A 25,647-nucleotide genomic window follows, 5' to 3' on the forward strand; every position below is an offset into this window, starting at 1 on the left:
CCAACGCAGCCAAAAATAAATAAAATAAATAAATGTATTAAAAAAACAAACACAAAATCACACAGGAGCAGGCTTCCTCTTCCAGTTTGGACGTGAAGGAGACCTCACAGCTCTCATCCCAACCACAAAACCTGCCAGATGAGCTACACAATCCTTGCTATGTTTAGAAACCCATCAGAAAGCTCAGGTGCAGAGAAACCTAAATGAAGGGACCAGCAGTTGAGTGGCAGGAGGAGGGGCAATCTTCCACAGGGGGAGAGGGCTGCAGGATGAGGGAGACGCCAGACAGCAGGAGTCGGGCCTGGAGGGCACAGATGCTCCGTGGGCGGAGAGCTGGAGGCTCAGCTGGGAAGCACAAGGATGTCTGCAAATCCTTCAAGGGCCGACCCCAAGCCCCGCTGAGGACAGCTCTGCGCACTCCCGCCGTGGAACTGGGCATGGGGACCTGGATTTAAACCAGCTCCACTCATTACACTGACGGAGCCCCCAGGGCAAGCAGCGGGCAGGATGAGGGTGGGCACGACAGCCTCCGGAGGCAAATATTCCTCAGGTCAGTCTCTACAGTTCCTTTAAACCAAACTTCCCAGCACACAAAAAATTACAAGAAACACAAAGAAGTGAGTAAATATGACCCGCACTCATGAGAGAAGATTCCACGGAAGAGGACCCAGACGTCGGATCCATCAGAGGGAGACGTTAAGATAACTGTAGTAAATCTGCTAAAAGATCCAGAAGAAAAGATGGAAAACACACGTGAAGGGAAGGAAAACTTCATCCGAGAAGTAGAAACTACGAAAAAGAACTGAAAGGAAATGCTAGAAATGAAAATCTGGGCGAGAGGAAATGAAGAATGACTTAAACAAGCCTAACAGACTGGCACGGCAGAGGAAAAGCCCAGTGTGGCTGAAAACAAGGCCAATAAAAAAGTCCTAACTGAAACAGGACAGAAGGAGAATAATAATAATTTAAAAACACACAGAACAGAGTGTCTGAGATCTAAGCCAAACTATAAAACATACTAACACGAGTGTAACTCAAGTCACAGGAGAAGAGACAGGAGACGGGGCAGAAGAAACACTGAGTGGAGAGTGGTGAAAACTGTCTAATGTAAGACACCAGTTCACAGGCTCCGTTACCCAGAAACCCCCAGCAGGACAGGCGCAGAGAGACTACACCTTAATTCACAGTAACAACAGGACAAATGATGTGACTTTTCACAGGAAACAATGGACAGCAACATACAACGGAATGAAAACCCTTCAAGTAGTGAAAGAAAACCCTGTGAACCTAGTATTTTATCTCCAACAAAAACACCCTTCAAAAATGAGAGTAAGATAGAGGTATTTTCAGACAAAGCTGGGAGAATCCATCCGGACCAGATATGCACCGTAAGAAATGCTATAGGAAGTTCTTTGGGCTTAAGAGAAATGACACCAGATGCAACACCGGTTCTGCAGGAAGGAAAGACAAGCATCAGGAAACATAAGTATTCAAATCTCCAAGTAAACAGAAAAGAATTATTTCTCAGTATTTTAATTTATGTACCTATAAATGCATGTATCTCAATTCTTGGGATTGGGAGTTTCGGATTGACATGTACACACTGCTATATTTAAAACAGATAACCAACAAGAACCTACTGCAAAATAAAAAAAAAAAGTAAAAAAAAATTCTTTAAAAACCTAAAACGGGGCTTCCCTGGTGGTGCAGTGGTTGAGAGTCCGCCTGCTGATGCAGGGGACATGGGTTTGTGCCCCGGTCTGGGAGGATCCCACATGCCGTGGAGCGGCTGGGCCTGTAAGACATGGCCGCTGAGCCTGTGCGTCCGGAGCCTGTGCTCCGCAATGGGAGAGGCCACAACAGTGAGAGGCCCGCGTACCGCTAAAAAAAAAAAACAACATAAAATAAGAACACCATATCATGCGTTTTACAGTATATGTAGAAATTTAATATAAAACCACAGATCACAAAGGGCAGGAGGGGTTATGTGGAAACACTGCTGTAAGGCTCTTGAACGACTGTAAAGGAGTGTAATATACTCTTACCTGAAGGTACGCTATGTACAAGGTGCATATTGTGAGCTCCAGAGTGACCACTAAGAATGACACCAAGCACTACAGCTAAAAAGTAGAATACTTAAAAATACCAGATTCACCCAAAAGAAGGCAAGAAAGGAGGATCAGAGAAACAAAGAACAAATGAAATGCTAGGAAACAAATACTAAGATAGTGGGTTTAAAAACCAACTATATCCATAATTACATAATTATAAAATGAATTAAACAATCCAATTAACAAGCAGAGACTTTCGGACTGTATAAAAAACTCAACTATATAAAGTGTGTTTTTTGGAAATGGAATAGGACACAGGCAAGTTAAAATTAAAAAGGACAGAAAAAGATACAGCATGCAATCACAACATGTAAGAAAACTGGTGTCTTATAAATGTATGTAAACCTAATAACAGAGCCTGCCAGTACACGAGGCATAAACTGACAGAAATACAGGGGAAAATAAACAATTCCACAATCATCACTGGTAATTTTAATACCCTTCTCTCACTAAGTGACAGAGCAAGTCAACAAAATGTCAGTCAAGTATAGATGATCCGAACAACCATCAGCCAACTGGCCCTAAATGACGGGTACAGAGCACCATACTCCACAACTTCAGAGCACTCGTTCCTTTCACGGGCCTGGGAAACCTGCGTCAGGACAGACTACGCAGAGCCATACAATCCATCTCAACAAACATCGAAAGACTGAACCAGGGCTTCCCTGGTGGCACAGTGGTTAAGAATCCGCCTGCCAATGCAGGGGACACAGGTTCAAGCCCTGGTCCGGGAGGATCCCACATGCCGCGGAGCAACTCAGCCCGTGAGCCACAACTACTGAGCCTGCGCTCTAGAGCCCACGAGCCACAACTACTGAAGGCCGTGTGCCTAGAGTCTGGGCTCCGCAACAAGAGAAGCCACCGCAATGAGAAGCCCGCATGCCACAATGAAGAGTAGTCCCCGCTCGCCGCAACTAGAGAAGCCCGCGTGCAGCAACGAGGACCCAACACAGCCAAAAATAAATAAAATAAATAAATTTATAAAAAAAAGACTGAACCATATACTCTCTGAACCAAGAGAGTATTAGATTAGAAATCAATAACAATACAACAGTAACGAGATCCCCAAATACAGAGAAGATAAACAACATACTTCCAAATAACCGAAAGAAAAAACCCAATGGGTCAAAGAAGAAATGACAAAGGAAATTATGAAATATTTCATATGAATGATAATAAAAACATATCAAAATCTGAGGGATGCAGCTGAGCAGTGCTTAGAGGTAAATTTATGTTCTAGTCCTACTTATAAAAGAAGGTCTAAAATCAGTGATCTAAACTTTGTAGGAAGCTGGAAAGAGAACAAGTTAAACCCAAAAGTAAGCTGAAGGAAGGAAATCAATTTTATATAAAATGATTTTTATATAAAAATAGAGAAAAATCAATAAAGTCAAAAGTTGGATCTTTAAAAAGGTTAATAAAATTGGCAAACCTCTGGCAATACTGATAAAGAAAAAACATAAAGCATCAACGTAAGGAATGAAAGAGGGACCATAACTGCAGATCCTACTGACGTTCAGAGGACATTAACAACTTGATGCCCGCATCTGACAACTTGGATGAACTGGACAAAGGTTCTGAAAAATGCAGCTTGACAAAATAGACACAAGAAGAAACAGACAACCTAACTATGTGTCAAGCAAATAGACTGACTAAGTAAGAACACTTCAGGCCTCCATGGCTTCACCAGTAAATGTGGTTAAAAATTTAAGCAAGAAATACAATCCTACACAAACTCTTTTGGGAAACAGAAGATAAAGGGAGATTTCTAACCTCCTGTTATGTGGCTAGCATAACCCTGATGGCAAAACCTCACAAATACACTAAGATTTACAGAGCAACATCCATAAACAGAGATGCAAAGATCCTTTACAAAATACTAGCAAAGCAAGTCCAGCAATACGTAAAAAGAACACTATATCGTAAGCAAGTTGGATTTATCCCATGAATACAACGTTGTTTTAACACTGAACAAACAACATAATTCACAATATTAACAGAATTAAAGAAAAAAAAGATCATCTCAATAAATGCACAAAAAGTACTTAACAAAATTCTAAACTTATTTTTGAAAATACTCTCAGCAAACCAGGAATAAAAAGAAACTTCGTCACTCTGATAAAGGGCATCTATGAAAAACCTACAGCTGGAATCATTCTTTTGTTTTTTGTGTTTTGGTTTTTTTTTGTGGTACGCGGGCCTCTCACTGTTGGAAAGTTTCACTGCAGTCACAGTCAAAATCCCAGCAGGCTTTTCCTTTATGAAACTTGACAAGCGGAGTCTAAATTTACACAGAAGTATGTAAGACCAAGAACAGTGAAGACATAAGTTAAGAAGGGAAATAGGGTGCAGGACCCTGCACTGCCTGACATTAAGAGTTGTCCTAATAAAGACACAGACCTACTAGAGAATGGACTTGAGGATATGGGGAGGGGGAAGGGTAAGCTGTGACAAAGCGAGAGAGTGGCATGGACATATATACACTACCAAACGTAAGGTAGATAGCTAGTGGGAAGCAGCCGCATAGCACAGGGAGATCAGCTCGGTGCTTTGTGACCGCCTGGAGGGGTGGGATAGGGAGGGTGGGAGGGAGACGCAAGAGGGAGGAGATATGGGGATATATGTATATGTATAACTGATTCACCTTGTTATAAAGCAGAAACTAACACACCATTGTAAAGCAATTATACTCCAATAAAGATGTAAAAAAAAAAAAAGTTGTCCTAAAGCTACAGTAATTCATACAGTGATACCGCAGATGGAGATAGAGACAAATAGCCCAGATCTACTTAATAGGAGGAAATCTACTTAAAATAAGGCAAGAAACAAATAAGAGAACAGGTTAGTATAAAAGTATACTTACTTGCAGAAAATATATTGGATACTTAGAAAAGCCAAAAAACCCCAAAAACAAACAGAAAACCCAACACACCCCAAAACCAAAAACCAAAACAAAACTCCATTAGATCAGTAAGAATGTGGTCTCTAGGTCCCTGCAGGACACCTCAGGAAGGTACCTAACAGCCTGACGGGACAGGAAAGACCTTCCAGAACAACGCCAGCTCAGCTGAAATGAGAAGAGTAAGGAAGAGTTGGGCGGGTGCAGAAGAGGCAGGAGGCCATAAGGCACCTCGGGAATCGCACAGAACGCAGAGATCCAGAGCAGAGCATGCAAGAGGCACCGGCGGCCGGAACAGTGACGAAGGCTACACCAGAGCCCCGCGTGCAGGTGCGGTTAAGGCTCTACCCTGAAGGCGATGGAAGTCTGGAAGAGTTTCAAACAGACAAGTGATATAAAGAAATAAGTTCCTTAGAAAGAATGTATTTTAAAAGTACATTCGACACAGTGAGGGAAACGGGATTGGAGCAGGGAAGGCTGGAGCTGGAGACAAGCTAAACGCTGTCACTGTGATCTTAGTGGCAGGGGCTGGTGGCCTGAACGGAGGCGCTAACATATGAAAAGACAGGAGCTCGTAGACTGGGAAGATCGTGGAGAACCCCTGGCACCAGGCCTTTCTGATGGACAGATGTCAGCTGGGAGAAGTGGCAAGGAGGCCCCAGACTGGTCTGGCACTGACGCCAGGGCCGCTCCCCCAGACGAGCAGGTTTGGGGTGAGGCAGGTGGTAACACCCACTATCGGTTCTGGACACACTGAATGAGGCACGAGGTGACGATGCCACTGCTTTCGTAATCAGGAAACAAAATCATTGAAAACTTACCTGTTTTTGTCAAATGACGTCCTAGCCAAACGGGACTGCAAAATGGCTGTTATCTTTAAAACAGAATCATTTAAAAAGTATGGATATAAGGATTTATAAGTGACATATCAATACACGTTCATTCACAATAAAGATACAGATCTTTAGAAACTCTTACCATAGCAGTTTGGTCCCCAAGTTTGTCCAGACAGGATGCTCTGTGAAGCTACAATTATATAAATACACAAGAATTTATTTTTTCTCTCAGATGCTTTGAAGATATTTCCTTAGAAACAATGAAACACAACCACCATTCTGTTACTTAGTAACAGGTAAGAATGACTCTGATATATGTATGGCTTCTGCCTAATGTGTAGTTTTCAAGTTCAACATATTCAAGTAAATCTGTTTCAGATTTATAAAAAAGGTTATGGTTTTGGTAAGACATATGAGTATGAAATTCTTTAAAAAAAAAAAAAGTTTATGCCTCAGTTTGCCAGTGAATGTCTGAGAAAAGCCCTGGCTTACCTGAAGCAATGTCTCCACGACACCTTCCACCTTCCCTGAAACATCCAACTCGAAGACATATTCCATTGTGCCCTAAAAAAGAGGGAGACCAAGCACGTCAGGCCCCATCACTTTAAGACATTTGCAGCCCCCTGCTGGCCTGTGCAGGGACCTGCCTGGCGCGCCCTCCCTCCGCCCACACGGAATGAGCGCCCCGGGGGAGCAGAGTCTGTTGGATTTAGGGCTGTATTTACTATCTCCTTCCTTCTGCTAATTTTGGGCTTAGTTTGCTCTTCTTTTTCTGGTTACTTGAGGTGTGCAGTTAGGTTTTTTAATTTGAGATCTTCAAGGTAAGCGTTTAACACTAAACTCCCCTCTTAGGACTGCTGTTGCGGCATCTTTGCAGTTTGGGTATATGCTCTGTTTTCGTTTTGATCATCTTGAGGTTTTCTGGTTTTGGTTCTTTTACTTCTTTATTGGAGTATAATTGCTTTACGATGTTGTGTTAGTTTCTACTGTACAGCGAAGTGAATCAGCTGTATGTACACCTATATCCCCTCCCTCTTGAGTCTAATTTCTTTATTTCTTTGACCCATTGGTTGTTCAAGAGTGTTGTTTAATTTCCACATACGTGTGAATCTTCCCGCTGCTATGGATTTCTGGTTTCACTCCACGGTGGTTGTAATTTTCTTAGATTTGTTGACTTGTTTTGTGACCTGACACGCGACCCGTCCTGGAGAACGTCCCGTGTGCACGTGAGAAGAGCGTGTGTCCTGCTACCGTTGGGCAGGACGTTGTGTGTCTGTGAGGTCCATCTGGTCAGAGTGCTGGTCGAGTCCTCCGTTTCCTGAGTGACCTTCTGTCTGGATGATCTACCCATGACTGAAGGTGGGGCACGGACGGAAGTCTCCTCTGTCCTGTGCTGCTGTCGGCCTCTCCTTTCAGTCCTGTCAGTGCTGGCTTCATACACTCAGGTGCTCTGAGGCTGGGTGTGCAAGTGTTGTGGCGGTTAATTTTATGTGTCACAAGCTGCACTCTTCTCTTTCCCAAGGGTGAGTCTCCTGGGCTGTATCTGCCTGTGTCTCTGGTGCAGGGTCCCCTGGAGCAGCTGCACAATGCCCAGCTCTTTCCTGTTTTCAGGGGTCCCCAGGCATCTAGAGCATTATGGGTCCTGTCAGAGGTCCAGGACAGGTGAGACAGAAGCCAGTCCCTCAGGCAGCTGCCCCCAAAAGCCAGAACATTGGACCTACGGTCCTGTCTTGTCTTTCCCTCCCCAGGGAGAAGACGGGAGCTGGGAGTTCCCTCCAGTCACGTGGCACAGTGCCAGGGGAGGGACTACGGTGAGAGGATGCTCCAATGTTCCCACAGCTTCAGGGTGGCTCATTTCATGCTCACCTGGGGCGCAGGGCACTTTTAACTGGTTTCTGGATTTCTCACAAAGGGAACTGAGTCAGTCCATAAGAGGAACAAGGGTCTGGGCTTCCTAGTCTATCAAGTCTCATCACCAAGGTCAAAGTCACAACCCCGCCCCTTTAAACCTGAGAATCCTTTGGTGTCCTAATTCACAAGAGCTTTTCTTTGCTTCAGAAAACCTTACTCATTTCCTTTTATGTAACTTTTCAGCAGCTTTGCACTTCCAGTGGGTGACAGGAGAGCCTCTGCAGGGAGAGTACACCAGGCAGCGGTTCTCAACTTGGGGGGCAGGGGGGCGTTCCGCCACCCTTGCAGGGCACTTGTCAATGTGCGGTGCCACACAACAAAGGGGGACGGTGCAGAGGGGGCACCCGTGGGTGGGAACAGCCTGTAATGTAAGCGACAGCCCCTCACAGTGAAGAACCGTCCTTCCCAAAGTGCCAACAGCACCACGTGTGAGTGACGAGGTCGCAGTATTCACCGTTTCTGAGTGACTGGCGCATGCAGATGTTTCTTGTACATGAAACTCAGAGGGGGCTGCACGTGGCTGGCGCGTCCCCCCCCCCCCCCAAGCTGCTGAGAACCCGCAGGCTGGCCTGTGACCGGAACTGCCATCCAGCCTGTCGGACGTCTGCTCGGAGAGGGTGGCTTTTCCTAATTCAGAGGTGTCGTGTACAGGAGCAGTAGTCCCATCTCTAGGTCTCGTAAAAACTCTTCTGCTACGAGTTATCCCTTTACTGCACACTAAGCTGCAGCGTAAAGCATTAATTAAAGCACAGAAGGGTTGGCTGTAACGTCTAGTTACAAGTCTTGTGTTCACGGCCCCTCAGAGCTTCTACCCAATCAGCAGCATTTATAAACTATTACTGAGCTCTTAAATAAGGGTATTTTATAGCCTATAAGTAATTCTCAAACATTTAAAAGATGTTCTTATTGATATTCAATAAATAATCTTTTAAATGATGCATATTCTGATTTCAACTTTTAACCTAATAATTTAAGCTTTTTTTCCCCCTAATAGACACACCTATTTTGAAGTTAAAAAGTTAATTGAAATCTCTCGGACTAAAGTCTGTCATTCCCTTGGTATTTTGTTATAACTGCTAGGGAAGAAGCTTTTAAATACCCATTACATTGCATTACAGAAGTTAACAGAGACACAGAATCTTACTGCTCAAAATCACTACGTAAATTGTGGGGGATAAATGAAAAGCTTTACTTACCCTTTCTATTTTATATGGTGCAACAATGTTGTGTTCTTTAATGAAATATACCTGAGAAAGACAAATCAATACTCGTAAAATATTAAACATTATCACAGTAATGAGTTACTGTTAATTAGGATGTTATGAATCAAATTTAAATCATGGTTACATAATCTGTTTCCAAAAGCACTTGCATTAATATCAGTATGGCTTTCAAATTCTGATGTTAAAATAACAAACATCAAATTAAAAAGAGATTCATCAAGGCAACAAGGTAGCAACCGCTGCTGGATAAATACAACGTCTAAGATGTTTTATGAATGTCATCACTTGTACCCAGTAACCAGACAAGTGAAGGAAGCTAATCTAAGGCTGATTTTCTAAGAAATGAGTAAAACAAAGTCACTGCGGTATGAAATCCATTCATCAACATAAAGAAAACTCTCCTCTAGACAGACACACACGCGCACACGCACGCGTGCACGCGCACACACACACACACTCCTCTTTATTCTATCAGCAAAAGTATATTTGGAAGCAAAACTCTAAAAGCCTGAAGAACCATAACATATTTCTGAAACACTGTGACCTGGTAAGTAATCAAAAAACACAAAAGTTGTGTTTATTTGGCTGTGTGCTTAACCCAGGAAGCTTAATACTTGAAAGAGTAGCTTGTATCTAGTCACACCTTGCTGTAAAGCTGATTTTGAGTTTATTTGACATGAGACCTCTTATACAAACTATTGAAAGGAGGTGGGAGGATTTGGGGGCTTTATTCTTAAGTTTATTAAAATTATACTAAAATGTGTGTGTGTGTGTGTGTGTGTGTATATATATATATATATATATATGTATTTTTTTTTTTTTTTTGCGGTACGCGGGCCTCTCACTGTCGTGGCCTCTCCCGTTGTGCAGCACAGGCTCCGGCTGCGCAGGCTCAGCGGCCATGGCTCACGGGCCCAGCCGCTCCGCGGCATGTGGGATCTTCCCGGACCGGGGCACGAACCTGTGTCCCCTGCATCGGCAGGCGGACTCTCAACCACTGCGCCACCAGGGAAGTCCATACAATGTATATTTTTATAATGGAAACCATACTTTCAACTGAAGAAGGACCTACTCCTTTCAAGAGAAGGACTTTCTAGAATAAAGCGACAGTGTAGAATGATACTCTAGACATAATGAGAATACAGGTGTGGACGAGAATCATCAGTCGTGGTGCTCCTTCCCCAAACAGATGTGGCCATAACTGCTCTCATATCCGCCAGTCAAAGCAGCATGAAGTCAAAGAGAGCCTCTGAAATGCTTTCTTCCCTAAAATTATTAGAATCGTGGAAGGCAGACTTAGAAAATCACCTAATCTGATATCTCCCAGGCTTCATAAAATAATTTTCAATATGCATTAAAAAGAGGCACGAACAAGAGGGCTAAGTGATCCAAAAACCACCGGAGGCTCTCTGCCCCGACCATTCACCCCTTGAGAATCTCAACGCTTCGCGCCCAGTCCTATAGCGTAAAGAAATCTCTGCATCTGTTTCCCACAGCTCTTCCCACGCTTGCTCGATCACAGAACGATACTTTTCTTTGAACACTTCAAGAAGCTGGAGATCCGCAGAGAGCGGAACCAACGCTGACCTCTACCCTTTCATTTTCAAGGTGAAGAAGGTGAGATTCACAGCAAAAAGGCAGTGGTAATGAGCTCTACTCCTCTCTCATCTATAATTTTTTAAAGCTCTCCAGATGAACTGAGTACAGCTAACCCTTGAACAACATGGGTTTGAACTGCATGGGTCCACTTACATGTGGATTGTTTTCAGTAAATAGACTGGAAAAGGATGTGGAGATTTGGGACAATTTGAAAGAAGATGAACTGTGTAGCCTAGAAATATCAGAAAAATTAAGAAATTGTTATGTCATGAGCACATAAAATATACGTAGATACTAGTCTATCATATCATTTACAACCATAAAACATACACAAATCTATTACAAAAAGTTAAAACTTATCAAAACTTACGCACACGCTAACAGACCGTACATGGCACCAATCTTAGTCGAGAGAAATGTAAATAACGATAAAGGTGCAGTATGAAATCACAGCTGCATGCGTTCGCCGTAGTTCACACTGTACCACGGTCATAACTTCATAGCCGCCTCCTGTGATACTGCGCTGAGGTCGAGTGCTGAGAGTAACCTCAGAAGGCCGCGGGACGCTATTCATCTTTGCGTGAGCAGCAGGGAATCGGGCATCACAGTAAAAAGTGGTCCCTCCTGGTTCTTGTGCATTTTTCATCGTGTTTAGTCTAAGATCACAAACCTGGAATAACACCACGGGACCCACACGAAGTGCCACTAGTGATGCTGGCCGTGCTCCCGAGAAGCAAAGTCACGACGTTACGAGAGAAAGTTGATACGTGTACCATTGATTGAGGTGAGGTCAGCCGCTGCGGTTGCCACCATTTCAAGATAAATGAATCCAATGTAAACACCATTGTAAAAAGGAAAAGGAAATTCATGAAGCCATCTGGCAGCTACCCAGCAGGCGGGAGAGCCTGGCACCTTTTGTGAACTACCTTTTTATCACGTACTGAAAATGCAGCTTTTATGTGGGTGCAGGGTTGCTGCGTGATGACTAACATGGAGTCATCATATGACAACTTAAAGCAAAAGGAAGGTGAAGGATCTAAAGCTGGAAAAGTTAATGTCAGCAAAGGATGATTTGATAATTTTGGAAGGAAATTTCGCTTTGAAAATGTCAAGATAACAGGAGAAGCAGCTTCTGCCAACCAGGAGGCAGCAGACGAGCTCCCAGACACCATTAAGAAAATCACTGAGGAGAAAGGATATCTGCCTGATCAGGTTTAAATGCAGATGGAAGTGCCCTCTTCTGAGAGAAAAAAAAAAATCCACAAAGGACGTTCATTAATAAGAGACACGAGGACCTGGATTTAAGGGCAGGAAGGGATAGGCTAATTCTGCTGTTTTGTGCAAATGCAATGGGGTCGATGACCAGGACTGCCCTGATCTATAAAGCTGCTGACCCCAGCCTTGAAGGGAAGAGGGAACCCCAGCTGCCAGTCTTTTGGTTGGACAACAAGAACCCTTTTTCTGGATTGGTTCCATCGATGCTTTGTCCCGATACAGGAAGTATTCTGCCAGTACGGGACTGCCCTTTAATGTTCTTTTAATTGGACAATACCCCTGGCCACCTAGAACCCCATGAGCTCAACACCAAAGGTGTCAAAGTGGTCTACCTGCCCCCAAACCCAGCATCTCTAATTCGGCCTCTAGATCAGGGGTCTTAAGAACCTTTAAGGCTTATTACATATGGTACCCTGTGCAAAGGACTGTCAATGCTGTGGAAGAGAAATCATGAGAGTCTGGAAGGATTACACCATTGAAGATGCCATGGTTGTTATAGAAAAAGCCATGAAAGCCATCAAGCCAAAAACAGTACATTCCTGCTGGAGAAAACTGTGTCCAGACGCTGTGCACGACTTTACAGGATTTACAACAGAGCCTATCAAGGAAATCATGAAACAGATTACGGATATGGCAAAAAGAGAGAGGGGGTGGAAACGTTTCAAGATTTGGATCTTGGAGAAATTCAAGAACTAATGGACACCACACCCGAGGAATTAACAGAAGACAACCAGAGGGAGATGAGAGCTCCCAAACCAGCGCCAGATGATGAGGAAGAAGATGTAGAAACAGCAGTGCCAGGAAACAAACTGACATGAGACCACCTAGCAGCAGGCTCTGATTTCTGAGGCTGCTTTTTCACTTCTTTTATGACGTGGACCCTTCTATGACACAGGCGCTGGAACTAAAGCAAACGGCGGAAGGAGGATTGCTACCGTATAGCAACACTTTTAGAGAACTAAAAAAGCAGAAAAGTCAGCCAGAAATCATGATGTATTTCCGTAAAGTTAAACTGAATGTGTCTGCCTCTCCTGCCCGCCCCGTCCCCCCCATATCTGCCACCTGCGACAGCAAGACAACCCCCCTCCCCTACCCCCCGCCCAATGTGAAGACAGACGACAGGAATGAAGACCTCTGGGACGCTCCACTTCTACCTAATGACTAGTGAACAATCATCCTGCCATGCAGTTAATAAACTCACCTGTTGTGTTTGTGTGTGTCTTCATGTGAACATCTAATAAGCACGTGGAGGAAGCGTATGATACGTTTCTGTGTTCATCACTGTCATCACCTAAGCGTTCATAGTGTAGAACATTGTGTACGAGACTTGTACTGAAGTGGACAGCCTACCCTTGCATAGGCATAAGGGGAGTGATTTTAATATAAGACTAATCATGTGTTAGTTTTCTGGTTTCATAACTTTGCTTTCAAAGAATTACATTACTGTTCAGATGTCTTTCTCTATCATCACGGGTTTAAAAAAAAAAAATGTAATCATGTTTGGGGCTTCCCTGGTGGCGCAGTGGTTAAGAATCCTGCCAAGGCAGGGGACACAGGCTCGAGCCCTGGTCTGGGAAGAGCCCACATGCCGCGGAGCAACTAAGCCCGTGCACCACAGCTACTGAGCCTGCGCTCTAGACCCCACGAGCCTCAACTACTGAAGCCCGCGTGCCTAGAGCCCGTGCTCTGCAACAAGAGAAGCCACCGCAATGAGAAGCCCACGCACCGCAACGAAGAGCAGCCCCCACTCGCTGCAACGAAGACCGAACACAGCCAAAACTAAATAAATAAATTTTTTTTTAATTTTGAAAATTAAAATGTAACCACGTCTCCATACTGAATTATGAATCTGATACGACACTGTGTGCCGTAACACTTTCATAACGATTCACTCAACAGTGTACAGGCTGGGCTACTGGGAAGCAATCATATTGATGACACAGGCTACGATAAAGCAGTCATCCTGCTGCTTCTTCATTATCAGTGCATGAATCATACTGAATAACACGTTCCTTTTTCACATTATCCTTTCTTTTTTTTTTTTTTTTTTTTTTTGCGGTACGCAGGCCTCTCACTGTCGTGGCCTCTCCCATTGTGGAGCACAGGCTCCGGACACGCACAGGCTCAGCGGCCATGGCTCCCGGGACCAGCCGCTCCGTGGCATGTGGGATCTTCCCGGACCGGGGCACGAACCTGTGTCCCCTGCATCGGCAGGCGGACTCTCAACCACTGCGCCACCAGGGAAGCCCCTATCTTTTCATTTTTGATGTCTAATGTTAGTAACACATCTAACATCTACAGTGTTTTGTGTCACATTAAGACAACATTGATGTCGGTCCTGTCATCTTATAAACAGATGACATGAACTTACAGTATGCATAAGTACAGTACATACTGCAAATGCATCTTCTCTTCCTTATGATTTTCTTAATAACATTTTCTTTTCTCTAACTTATTGTAAGAATACAGTACACAATACATATAACATACAAAATATGTGTTATCAACTGTCTATGTCATCGGTGAGGCAACAGTAGGCTATTCGTAGTTAAGTGGGGGGAGTCGAAAGTTATACATAAATCTTCACCTGTTTGTGTGTGTGGGCGTGGGGGTCAGTGCCCCAAACTCCCACTTTGTTCAAGGGTCAGTTGTGTATGACGGGAGAAAAAACATGTCATTTATCTCCGTATTGCCAGTGTTCACACAGTACCGGATGCACAAATCTATATTGAGCAAATGTGAACTGAAGCAAAGGTCATGACCCCAAGCATTATACTGTAATTAGACAAGGCTACACATCCTGAGCCGTGGCCTCGGTTGTCACCACGAGCCCCTCTGAGCTCACTGAAGCGGGAGGCGCTGGCCTCCCACCTTCCAACTGCAGTCCTTCATCTCAAGCCTCACGCACTGTCCGGACTCCTCAGGACGGACCCACACAGCCTGCAGGTACCACACGCTTAACGAACGTTAAGGAACGCATCAGGCATCACAGCTTCTAAGACATACAGTTCTCAATGACTAACTTTAAAAGGATTTCAACATCATTCCCTGTGGCCTTCGTCTGAGATTTCTACAAATAATTTCATTGTGCTTAAAAAAAAATGTGTATATATATGTATGTATATATACACACACACATATGTATGTATTTATTCATTTAAATGTTCGTTCAGGTTAGAAAAAAATGTTTACTAGGTGCTTCTTACCTGACTGAAAGTGAGTGAGATCCCCCCGGATACCGCCCTAAAATGCAGATAGAAGTTATTAAATACATGTAATTTTTTGGTAGAAGTAAAATGACACGGTTAAGACAATGACGTACTTTGCAAAGTGTCCATTGGCTCCATTTTCTCCATGTTTTCCTATTTTTATACAATCTCTCAAAGGAATCTGGAAAAAATTGAGAGAGAAATATTATAAAAATAAGCCAAGGTAAAATATATACAAAAAATAGAACCGTTTCTGTTCACACTTAAAATGCATTTACCTTAATGATGGGCTGGGATGTTGCATCCGGTTCAAAAATAACTGATTTTGAACATATTTTTAAGGAGCCTCTGATTTTTCTAGAGATGAAAGTACAAAAGGTTATTATTAATGAACGTAACAAAAGTCACAAAAGAATCATAATACATTTTAACAAGAATGTAGATGACTGAAGTATCAACTAATAAAAGATCAACAAAGGGTATGAAAGGTTGGAAAATATAGCAAAAATATTTTCCTCATCTCCCCCTCCCTAGAGGTTAAAGAATCTGCATGTGTTGTAATACGGTCTCACTGGTTGAGCACTGTTGCATGTATTTTATTCGCATTACTTCATCTGGTCCTCACAACTACTGTGAAAGGGAAACAGTTTTCTGATCCTTAAGAAACGCTGATTCCATCCTGTCTGTGGTAAATTCTTTTGACTTTTAATTTCCTATATCTTAAAGAACGATTCAGAAAGCAATACTAAGCATGTAACGTTGATTAGGTAGGAGATTTTTTGTTTTCTTATTTATAATCATGCAAGAATAACAAGAGTTTGAATTTAGAACCCAGAACGCTTTTACCGGTGATTCTGGGGTACATAGGAATTCCGAGAAAAACTGGTTCTATGATGATAAGCAATTTTAAAGACCATCTGCCTACTACTATAATATCAAATAAATCAGTTATCGGCTTCACCATTCTCCTCCTTTCTTGGGACACTTATAAGGCGCCAATGAGTTTTGGAAAAAGCCTGCCTGAGCATGTTAGAGGCCCATGTGCCTCACTTGCCTGAAGCCAATAAAAATCTACACACTTGATTGTCTTTTATTGACTAGATGACTTTTATCAATTGATCAAACCAAGGCAATAACTTATTATGTAATCAAAACACAGGTTAAGAAATGCTGGAACATCATCTTATAAAAAAATCACCTTAAGATTAGTTTCCAAGAGTATCTACAAGTGAAGCTCTAAGGAGCTTATGTTTTTTAAAATCACTTGTATGACATCTGGACTTTTTCTCCAGTCATTCCTCAGTGTCCTAGTAAACGCTTCTTTTTTTTTTTTTTTTTTTTGCGGTACGCGGGCCTCTCCCCTTGTAGAGCACAGGCTCCGGACGCGCAGGCTCCGTGGCCATGGCTCACGGGCCCAGCCGCTCCGCGGCATGTGGGATCTTCCCAGACCGGGGCACGAACCCGTGTCCCCTGCATCGGCAGGCGGACTCCCAACCACTGCGCCACCAGGGAAGCACGTGAACGCTTCTTACTCTGGCCGTTCCAGGGTCTCTTAACTGAAGCAATTATGTTACTTATACTCTAGAAAGACCGACCTGCTCTTCCTGCTTCTGTACCCCACCCCCACCCCCCAGGCCGAGTCAGTTCTTCTTCTATCAAAGAAATCTCACATTCTTCCTTGCTTACAAATACGCCAATGGTGTTCTAACCCACAGGATAAAGTCCCATCACAATCTGAGGAAGGCCTACCTCTGTGTACGTAGATAATATGTACCCAGTGCACAAGAAGGCTGGTCATGCTGAAGGTCATGATTTAGCCTGCAATTCTTCTTCCTCAAAAGCTCTTTTGAATTTTGATTTTGTATCATTTCTTTCCATGCTGTTATCTGCATTTACTTTCCTAACACCCTAAATCACCTGATAATAACTTAAGTACTTCTATGGCAAGTACTAAACAAATACAAATAGAATAGAAAATTCCCCAGTATCAATCACCTAGTTTCTGCAGTTGTTAACATGCAGTCATTCTTGTTTTGTGTACAACACCTCAGAACCCTGCAGGATTTTAGATAAATTCCCAGACACCCTATACTTCATTTATATATACTTTAACATGAATCTCTGAAGATAAACTATTTCAATAAATGACCTATCACTGTCACACCTAAAAAAATTAATAATTCCTTAATGTCATCAAGGATACAGCCAGGATTCAAACTTTTCTATTTCGTAAGTGTGTTCTTATAGTTGGTTTGTTCAAGTTGGAACACAAAGTCCATATTACATTTAGTTGACAGGTCTCTCAATATCTCTTAATCTAAGGCAACTTTCATTTTCCCGCATTACGAACTTTGCTAAACACATCTCTGTGGTTTTCCTCTATCCCATTTCCTTTATGTAATTGGTAAGATTAAAAGACTTGACCAGCTGGGGTTTGATGTTCTGGTAAGGGTTCGTCAGAGGCAGTGCACATGTACTTCCCTCGTATCAAGAGGCCACAGTGGCTTCAGGTAATGCCTATCTTGATACGTGCATTAAAAAATTTCTCAGCAGCTTTTCATCTGCTGTTTTAGCAGCCACTGAAGATTCTGTCTACATCAGAGGTTGGCAAACTTCTTCTATAAAGAGCCAGATAGTAAATATTTTCGACTTTGCAGGCCATTTGGTCTCTGTCACTATTCAGTTCTACTTCCGTGTTGCAGGAAAGCAACCACACACAATATGTAAACAAGTGGGTGTTCCAATAAAACTTTATTTACAAAAACAAGTAGCAGGCCAGATCTGACCATAGTTTGTCGACCCCTGATATAGATCCATTATTCACTAGGGGTTGAAATTTTTAACATTCCCTGTGTTTATTATCTAGAATTCATCAACAAAGAGCAGCTTTAATTATCTGTGATTTGGTTACCCTAAAGTACAATTTGTACAAGGAAAGCAGGAAAAATGCTCGATTCTTTACGTTTATCAAGTTTTAGAAAAATGAGTTGGTGTCCTAGTACCTTCAAAGGTAACTGATATACGTATATATACACACACACACGAGAAATAATATATTTATATTACATATATGTCATTATGAACTCATGGATTTGAGCCCTTCTGATACATTTCAATCCACTGCCCTCATTATTCTTTTTTGGTGTTCAATCTGTCCCATTTTTTGCCCAGCTCTTCAGGGTGGCCTTGTGCCCTTTTGATTCACAAGCAGTCATTTCTGATACCTTCCTTTCTTGCCAGTCTGACAAGATGGTCCAGGCTCACCTCCCACATTTCCTCCCCTGACTTAGACAAGTCTCTGAAGAGCCCTCGTTTCTTTCAGTGGAGAGTAGCATTCAGAGTAGCTCACTGCTACTGAGTTCTCACTAGGCCTTTTCAGAGATCCGAAAATCTTCCTTACCTTTCATTCTGACTGCCCTTGTGCTGAATATGATTAGCTGTATGCTGTTCAAAGTAGTATTCCTCCAAGTTAAGCAGCAGCAAGGAAAATCTAAATTTGGGAAAAAAAACAAAACCGCATGTTTATTTTTTTTAAGTATAAGAAAGCAGAATATTTCAAGCATGTGTTCCCAAAGTGCTTTTCCATCCATTACATCAACAAACACTTACTAAGTGTATATTACATGCCAGGCACTCTTCTCTATCAAGACAGACCTGCCCAGCTATGCCAAAAATAAAATAAATAAAATTGTTTACCAGGTGGATTTATTATTCCTTTACAGAAACTCCAAATTTCATGAAATAAAACCATGTGTAAAACAAATAGCTGGTGGGCACCTCCTCTGTGATGACCTAGATGGGTGGGATGGGGGTGGGTGGGAGGGAGGTCTAAGAGGGAGGGGCTGTATGTATACATACAGCTAATTCACTTCACTGTACAGCAGAAACTAACACACCATTGTAAAGCAATTATACTCCAATAAAACAACAACAACAACAAAAGTTACTGTTGCCTGAACAGAGCTCGGAGCTTTCCCACCTACAGAGTGTTCATCCTTTGTTCCCCAGGACTACACACGAGGCTTCCCCACCCCCTCTTCCCCACCACAAACCATTCTCCACTGTCATGGCTCGTGGGTGGGTGAGTTTCTCTTGCTACTTCCACAAGACCAGTGCCTCTGAGAAGCAGATCTTTAGATATTCCTGTTATAACCAATCTAAGGCTTTGTACGCAACAGCTATTTAATAGATAAAACGAGTAAGCTGAACCCAATGGGAATCAGTTCTTTTTAAAGCTTTAAGTGCTTTAAACTTTTAAAAACAAAATAAAGTAACAGAAAAAGTATTAATTTAGTTGCATGGCCACAGAAACAAATATATGGCGAAGAACTGAAAACAACTGTTTTGTTTGTTTTGTGGTAAGGACCAGGAAACATCAACGGCACCCAGAGTCACGGGGAGATGTTTTCATGAAAAGTGTGGTACTTGAGATGTGTCTTGAAGTTCCGGTGTATTACAGGAAGGCATCTCGATTAAATACGGCAGAATAAACGTAAGTGTTTATTTCTGCTCCCTCTGGAAAAACACTACAATGTGAACAAAAATATTTTTAAAATAGTAACCCCCCACACAAAAAAGAGTAAAACCCACAGACTAATGGAAATCGGAGAGACATAAAAGCAGATGAGAGATACCTATAAATTTGTGAGACGTGGAAAGCAGAGGGGAGGAATGAGCAGTGATCAGAAGCTGGAAGAGCAGATGCCTCCAGAAAAAGTACAAACCAGGAGGAAACCACAAGTTCCACAACCGCAGGTATCAGGTACCAAGAAGGTAGGGATGGAGCCTGGGGGGATGCTTGAAAGTCCAAACGAGGCCAGCAGCCGCGATTCCTCCCCGATGCTTCTCCCTACACATGGTTTTTCAACACCAGAATTAAACAAGAGACTCCAAACTAGGCACCACGCACAGTGCAGAGCAGCGCCACTGCATGAAAAGACAGTGATTACACAGAAAGCAGGAGGACATGTAACACTCCAAGCAGCAGACTGGGGGTTAGTTCTGGAAAAAACTAAATAGCCCTAGAGAAAAGACCTATGGATACTAACATTTCAAAGAACCGTCTACAACATCATCCCACAGTGAAGCCCAACAGAAAAGGCCTGCCCACAGCGACACAGAATTACGTGCTTCACCCTTAAATATGAACGCACACCCCAAGATCACCAGCCTCTAACGTGAAAGAACTAGACCAAACAAGCAGAAGAACACAGCGTGAAGGACTAGAGACAATGAACAGAAGAAAAGGTCAAAAGACTCTAATTAAGATCCTCACAAAGAAGAAATTATATCCATGAAACAAGATACTGCTTGCTTGAAAACAAACTGGACCAACAGAAAAATAACTCATAAATTAAAAATGATGACAGCGGGAACTAGCCTTACCATCAAAACAGGCAATTTTTATTGGCCTGTTGTACATTGTAAAATCCATGAGCAAGAATTCATCACAGGCTAAACTGCCAGAGGTCAGTGTAAAATGCTCACTGTTAACACTTACTCGGAATTTCGGAGCAACCACAAAAGTTCAGATTGGTAGGAGCGGCCTCTGATGCCCGAGATAATTTCCAAGAAGGTATGAATCAGAGAGATACTAAGTACCTTGGCCCTTACTTTTAGCTTGTATTAATAAGTTGAAACCTTTTGCTTGGGCTGGAGCTATGCAACCGTCTCTCCTTCTTCCTCTCCCCACTCCTCCTCTTAGAGAGAGGGTAAAATAACTATTCATCAATAAGACAATGGCATAATTTTGTTGCTATCAAAATAGCCTTCATATGGGCTTCCCTGGTGGCGCAGTGGTTGGGAGTCCGCCTGCCGATGCAGGGGACACGGGTTCGTGCCCCGGTCTGGGAAGATCCCACATGCCGCGGAGCGGCTGGGCCCGTGAGCCATGGCCGCTGAGCCTGCGCGTCCGGAGCCTGTGCTCCGCAACGGGAGAGGCCACAACAGTGAGAGGCCCGCGTACCGCAAAAAAAAAAAAAAAGGCTAAAATAGTAAATCTTAGGTGTGTGTTTTTTTAAGTTTTCTGGATTTTTAAAAATTTTATTTAAGTATGTGTTTTTTATGCCAATAAAAATATAATCACATCAGCTACTGTATGACTAAAGTCATTATTTTGGTAAATGAATTATATCCTCCTTAATTTACTAATATGCCTATTTTGTAAGTAATGTAAAACACACGATAAAGGGATATAACCACATCATTATTCAAAGGATTAAGAAACTTTTCTGAGTTTATTTTTTTCTTTTTACTTAAGTATTCAGTTATACCTGCTTGAAAATTTTTGTATGTAAAAAGTATTACTGTAAAGTTTCATGGTGTTCTGAACAATGATTTTCAAAGTGCATTCCATGGAGTAAAACGTTCCAAGTTTTAAAAAAAAAGTAAAAATAAAAACACTTTTATAATTTTATGATCTCCCTCATTAGTGATGTATCAGACTGTAAATTATCTCTTTAGGAGACTCGGGGCCCTGCTCCTGGGTATTCCTTAGTTTACTTCATCTTTACAGAGGTGTAGTGACTTTTTCTTTAGATAAACTGACTCATTCCGCAATTTAACTTTCCTGAAAAAGATGCTGTCCCATCCTCATGTCACCTAAATTGCAAAGCATACTGTTCAACACTTAACCAACAACGTAAGACAAGTTCACCCCAGGCCAGCCCTCAGAGTTAACCCTGCCTTCACGGCTACCCAACAATTATTCAACACTCTGTTGATAAACAGTATTTATAATGGAGCCAGAAGATTTTGCTAGTCAATCATTTCTCTAGTTGGAGATGTAAAACTAGATTCACCGTGAAGAGGATTGTGAGACCGCAGGAAGGGCCAGGACACCTTAGTGACATGTGCACGGCGGCAGAAAGGGCCCGAGTGGCCTGTATTTGCATCTCTCCTCTGAACACCCCACTATCCTTGGATTAAGCTAGACTGTAGGGCCCCCACTACCTAGAGAGCTGGTTGAACTAAACTGGGCATTTTTGGTAAGCTTCATAAAATGGCCTCTGAAACAAGGAATGAATTAAGAAAATGTTTAAGAGACAAGAACACTGTCCAGTGACCCACTGTTAGAAATGTGCCCCCAAGAATACATCTGACAGCAACCTCTGAATAGGCAAACGAATCTTACCTAACTATACGAACATCCATTTCTCCTTTCTCAATTCTGCTATTAAGACATCACAAAACCAAACCTTATTCTCTGCGAGAGTTCAGCTGAACGAAATCGACTGCATTTTCCTGACCTACCAGTCAGAACTCTGTCAAAAAAGATCAGATTAGCATGAAATGACTTCATACTGAATTCATGCTGGAGACGGATGACAACTTCCTCTCCTAGCCGTTTATAAAAATCTGTCTGATCCAGAATTAGCACTCAACCTACTTATGCACATATGCTCTTTCTGCACCTTTCCAAGTTCCTAGATCATGGAAACATGCTGTGGTTCCAAACTCAAACTCTCCCAGGAGTTTACACCAGGAGACCCAGGCACATGGGTGTCCTCTGCATCTTAACCCATCTTCTGAAAGTCTAGCCTGTCACTTTCAGTCTGATGGTATCATTAATAGAATACAAAATAAGAGCCACTTCCTCTGTCGTGAGTAATATTTTACACTGCTGGGCTGGGCCGGGCCCTAGGCAAGAGCCTAGTTTTACACACAACTTCAGGAGACTTAAAAAAAAAAAAAATAGATATATATATATATATCTATTTTTTTTTTTTTTTTTTTAACCTGTAGCATCGTTTAAAGCAAGCACTCCTCTGGGGCTTTAACTTTCTTGATGCTAACTTATAGGACTGTGATATCCTCTTAATCTGTCCTTGGTTGTTGCCTTTCTTGCTTTATATATATATTTTTTTAAATTATAAGCTCGGAGGAATACTACGTGTACCACCATTCTCTGTTTATTTGCTTGTCTGATTTTTTTTGTAACTCTTCACCAAAGACCATTTGGATTGGACGTTCTGAATTCTATTTCTGACAGTTTGACAAACTTCCTAGGTCAATATCCTTTTCAGAACTGTCCAGTAATGATCCTGTTTTAGTCCCCTTCCTGGAAACTTACAATATCTGCCTTCTGAAAAATTTAGTTTCTATGCATGTCAGAATCCTTCTTAATCCCCCTGGGCTTCAACAATAAATAACTTGATACCACTGCCTTTTCTGATGGTTTCTGTCATTGCTACTTGCTTAATGACTCTTTAATACTCAGAATTTTGAAAAGTTCTCAAGCTCTCTGCCTTAAAATAATTCAAAATTTCAACAAGGGAAGGCAAGGAACGGGAATTAGATCTCATCAAGCTTCGGCTGGGTGAGGTCTCTCATTTTCTGTGTTGCCACTTCCTGTTTTCAATCCCCCTCAGGTACACATCCACCATTTTTTTCCACCCACTTGGGTGTCCTGTAACAAATGAACACAATTACGTTATCTCTGTTCCTCTTTCCCATAAGTCCTCCGGGTCTTTCCGCGTGGTTCACGGACTCCCCTGCAGACGCAGATCTTCAGAGCCCACTGCCTCACCTCCTAATGGGTCTCCCCTTTTTGAATAGGTCTACAGCTTTTTAGCACTAGATTCTGATCTTGAATCCCATCCCATCAAGCTTCAGTGACACCTAAACACATATTAATCCCCTTTTGTAAGAAAACTTGACTCATTTTATGATCCATGTTCTATGCATTTTTGCATAGAGACATCTGAGTGATGAAATATTATTTCTAGTCCCTGAACCAGTTGTTTTCTCATGTAAATTATTGGCCCTTCCCCCCTGGAGCAGCATTTCATGCCTGCTGTCCCCCAGGGTAACCAATTTCACTATTTCATCTGGCCCTCTGATCCCTTCCCTTGGGAGTAAGTTTAAAACTCTATCAGACCCTCGGAAATTACGTTCTCCTTTGACTATGTGAGACGCAGTTACTTCCTGGCCAAGATGGCTCAGATGCCGAAATGCCTTTCACTGACACCATCAACAACCTGTGAGAACAAATGGCCACCATATCACCTAAGCTCTCAAAGTCTTTCAACTTCTGCACCAGGGGTCACAGCCCCAGGGAGGATACTTCCGTGAGCCTTCTCTACACTACCAAGAAGATAAAAGCTGGAAGATAAGTTTGAAGGAACAGACAAGGAATCTAGATGAATGCTTAATTACTGTAATCTACAACAGTGCTTCCCGAACTTCAAGCATCTGGGGATCTTGTTAACATGCAGATTCTGGGGGACTTCCCTGGTGGTCCAGTGGTTAAGACCCTGTGCTCCCAATGCAGGGGGCCTGGGTTCGATCCCTGGCCGGGGAACTAAGATCCCACGTGCTGTGTGGTGCAGTCAAAATAAAAGAAAAAAATCAAATTTTAAAAAAAAGACAGGAAAAAAAAGCAGATTCTGATGTGGAAGATCTGAGTGGAGCCTGAAATTCTGTATTTTCTAACAAGTTCCCAGGCGGAGCTGAGGGGATGGCCCATGGACCACACGTAGTAACAGGGTACTAATGTCACCATAAACCAGGCGTGGAGCGTTCCTGAATCGTAGTAAGTTTCAGAGATACCATAAAACAAGCACTGGCCTACGGTTTACAACAGCAGCAGCACGCTGTGGTAGAAAAGCGGCTGGACTGGCTCGGAGGACATCTGCTCTAGGCTTGGCTTTGCACATCTAGGCTTTGGACTTTTAGCCAAACACTTTGCTTACTCAGGCCTCCAGCTACAAAGTGAGGGGAGGGAGCTATAGATTAGATTACCTCAAGAGTCCTTCCTTAACCAGTGGGTTTATAGATTAAATAAACCTGGGCCTAAAGAAATCAGCAGGAATTCCATTTCAGGCATCAGGGCAGATGAGATGTCCAAAGACATCTCGATACAGATCCTCTAAAACTGCTGGATAAATTGCTAAAAATTTCAAATGCTCGGCTGAGGTGATAGAAAAGTAAGGGAAAGTCTTAGAAGAGAGAAACAAAAGCCAGCAGGCACTGGAGCAGGCTTTTCCCAACTCTGAGTAACAGAGCCTGAATTCAGGAGGGGACAGTCATGGGGGGAGGGGGAGGGAGTAGAAAAAGCTAGGATCCCTAAAGTAACACCCTTTGAGGGTGGAAATAAAAAACCACCCACCCTACTTCCCCCAGAGGGATATGGTAGGACCCTGGCTCTGGGCTGGGGACAAAATAAGTTTCCTTTAGAGCCTGAAACCACAAGCCTGCCTTGACACACATCTGGGGTTAGAATTCACACTACCTTTTTAGCCGAATAAAACTCAAAACAAACCACTGTGGTCTCTCCCCCAACCCCAGGCAGATATACACGCAAACACTTTCTGGGAAAATACACTTTAAATCCAGATCTCCAAGAATTCCCGAAAATAACTCAAGGAACAAAAGGCCACAATCCAAAATCATAAATCAAGTGAGGAAGTAAGATTACTGAATGGAGGTCAGTACAAGAAGCAAACGACTCAATGAAACCTGTAAAGGCTACAGATAATTATTTTCTGTATCTGATCATTACAAGGATAAGTTTAAAGAAATAGACGGACATCAAAAGTACAAGAAAGGAACACACTTTCATCAAAAATGATCAGGCAATTGTAA

The 25,647-nt window shown here is 42.6% G+C and overlaps 1 protein-coding gene across 7 annotated transcripts in view; it reads right to left on the reverse strand.

The window, feature by feature from the left end:
* NSMAF (neutral sphingomyelinase activation associated factor) overlaps nt 1–25,647 on the reverse strand; it is a 62,633-nt gene that overhangs the window by 29,379 nt on the left and 7,607 nt on the right. For 6 of the 7 annotated variants that reach the window (XR_012327157.1, XR_002174396.3, XM_019925290.3 and 3 more), the window contains exons 2-9: nt 18,464–18,553; nt 15,342–15,420; nt 15,177–15,244; nt 15,061–15,097; nt 8,954–9,004; nt 6,339–6,410; nt 5,989–6,036; nt 5,832–5,884 (exon numbers count right to left, since the gene is read on the reverse strand). Coding sequence is in view for 5 of the 7 variants with exons in the window: in XM_019925290.3 (XP_019780849.1) it covers nt 5,832–5,884; nt 5,989–6,036; nt 6,339–6,410; nt 8,954–9,004; nt 15,061–15,097; nt 15,177–15,244; nt 15,342–15,420; nt 18,464–18,553 (498 nt within the window). In the remaining 2 variants the exon portion in view is untranslated. Of the gene's footprint in view, nt 1–5,831; nt 5,885–5,988; nt 6,037–6,338; nt 6,411–8,953; nt 9,005–10,732; nt 10,812–15,060; nt 15,098–15,176; nt 15,245–15,341; nt 15,421–18,463; nt 18,554–25,647 lie in introns of those variants that run through there. The other variant, XM_019925294.3, reaches the window with a different exon arrangement.

Source organism: Tursiops truncatus, chromosome 17, assembly GCF_011762595.2.
Source record: "Tursiops truncatus isolate mTurTru1 chromosome 17, mTurTru1.mat.Y, whole genome shotgun sequence".
Taxonomy (NCBI): domain Eukaryota; kingdom Metazoa; phylum Chordata; class Mammalia; order Artiodactyla; family Delphinidae; genus Tursiops; species Tursiops truncatus.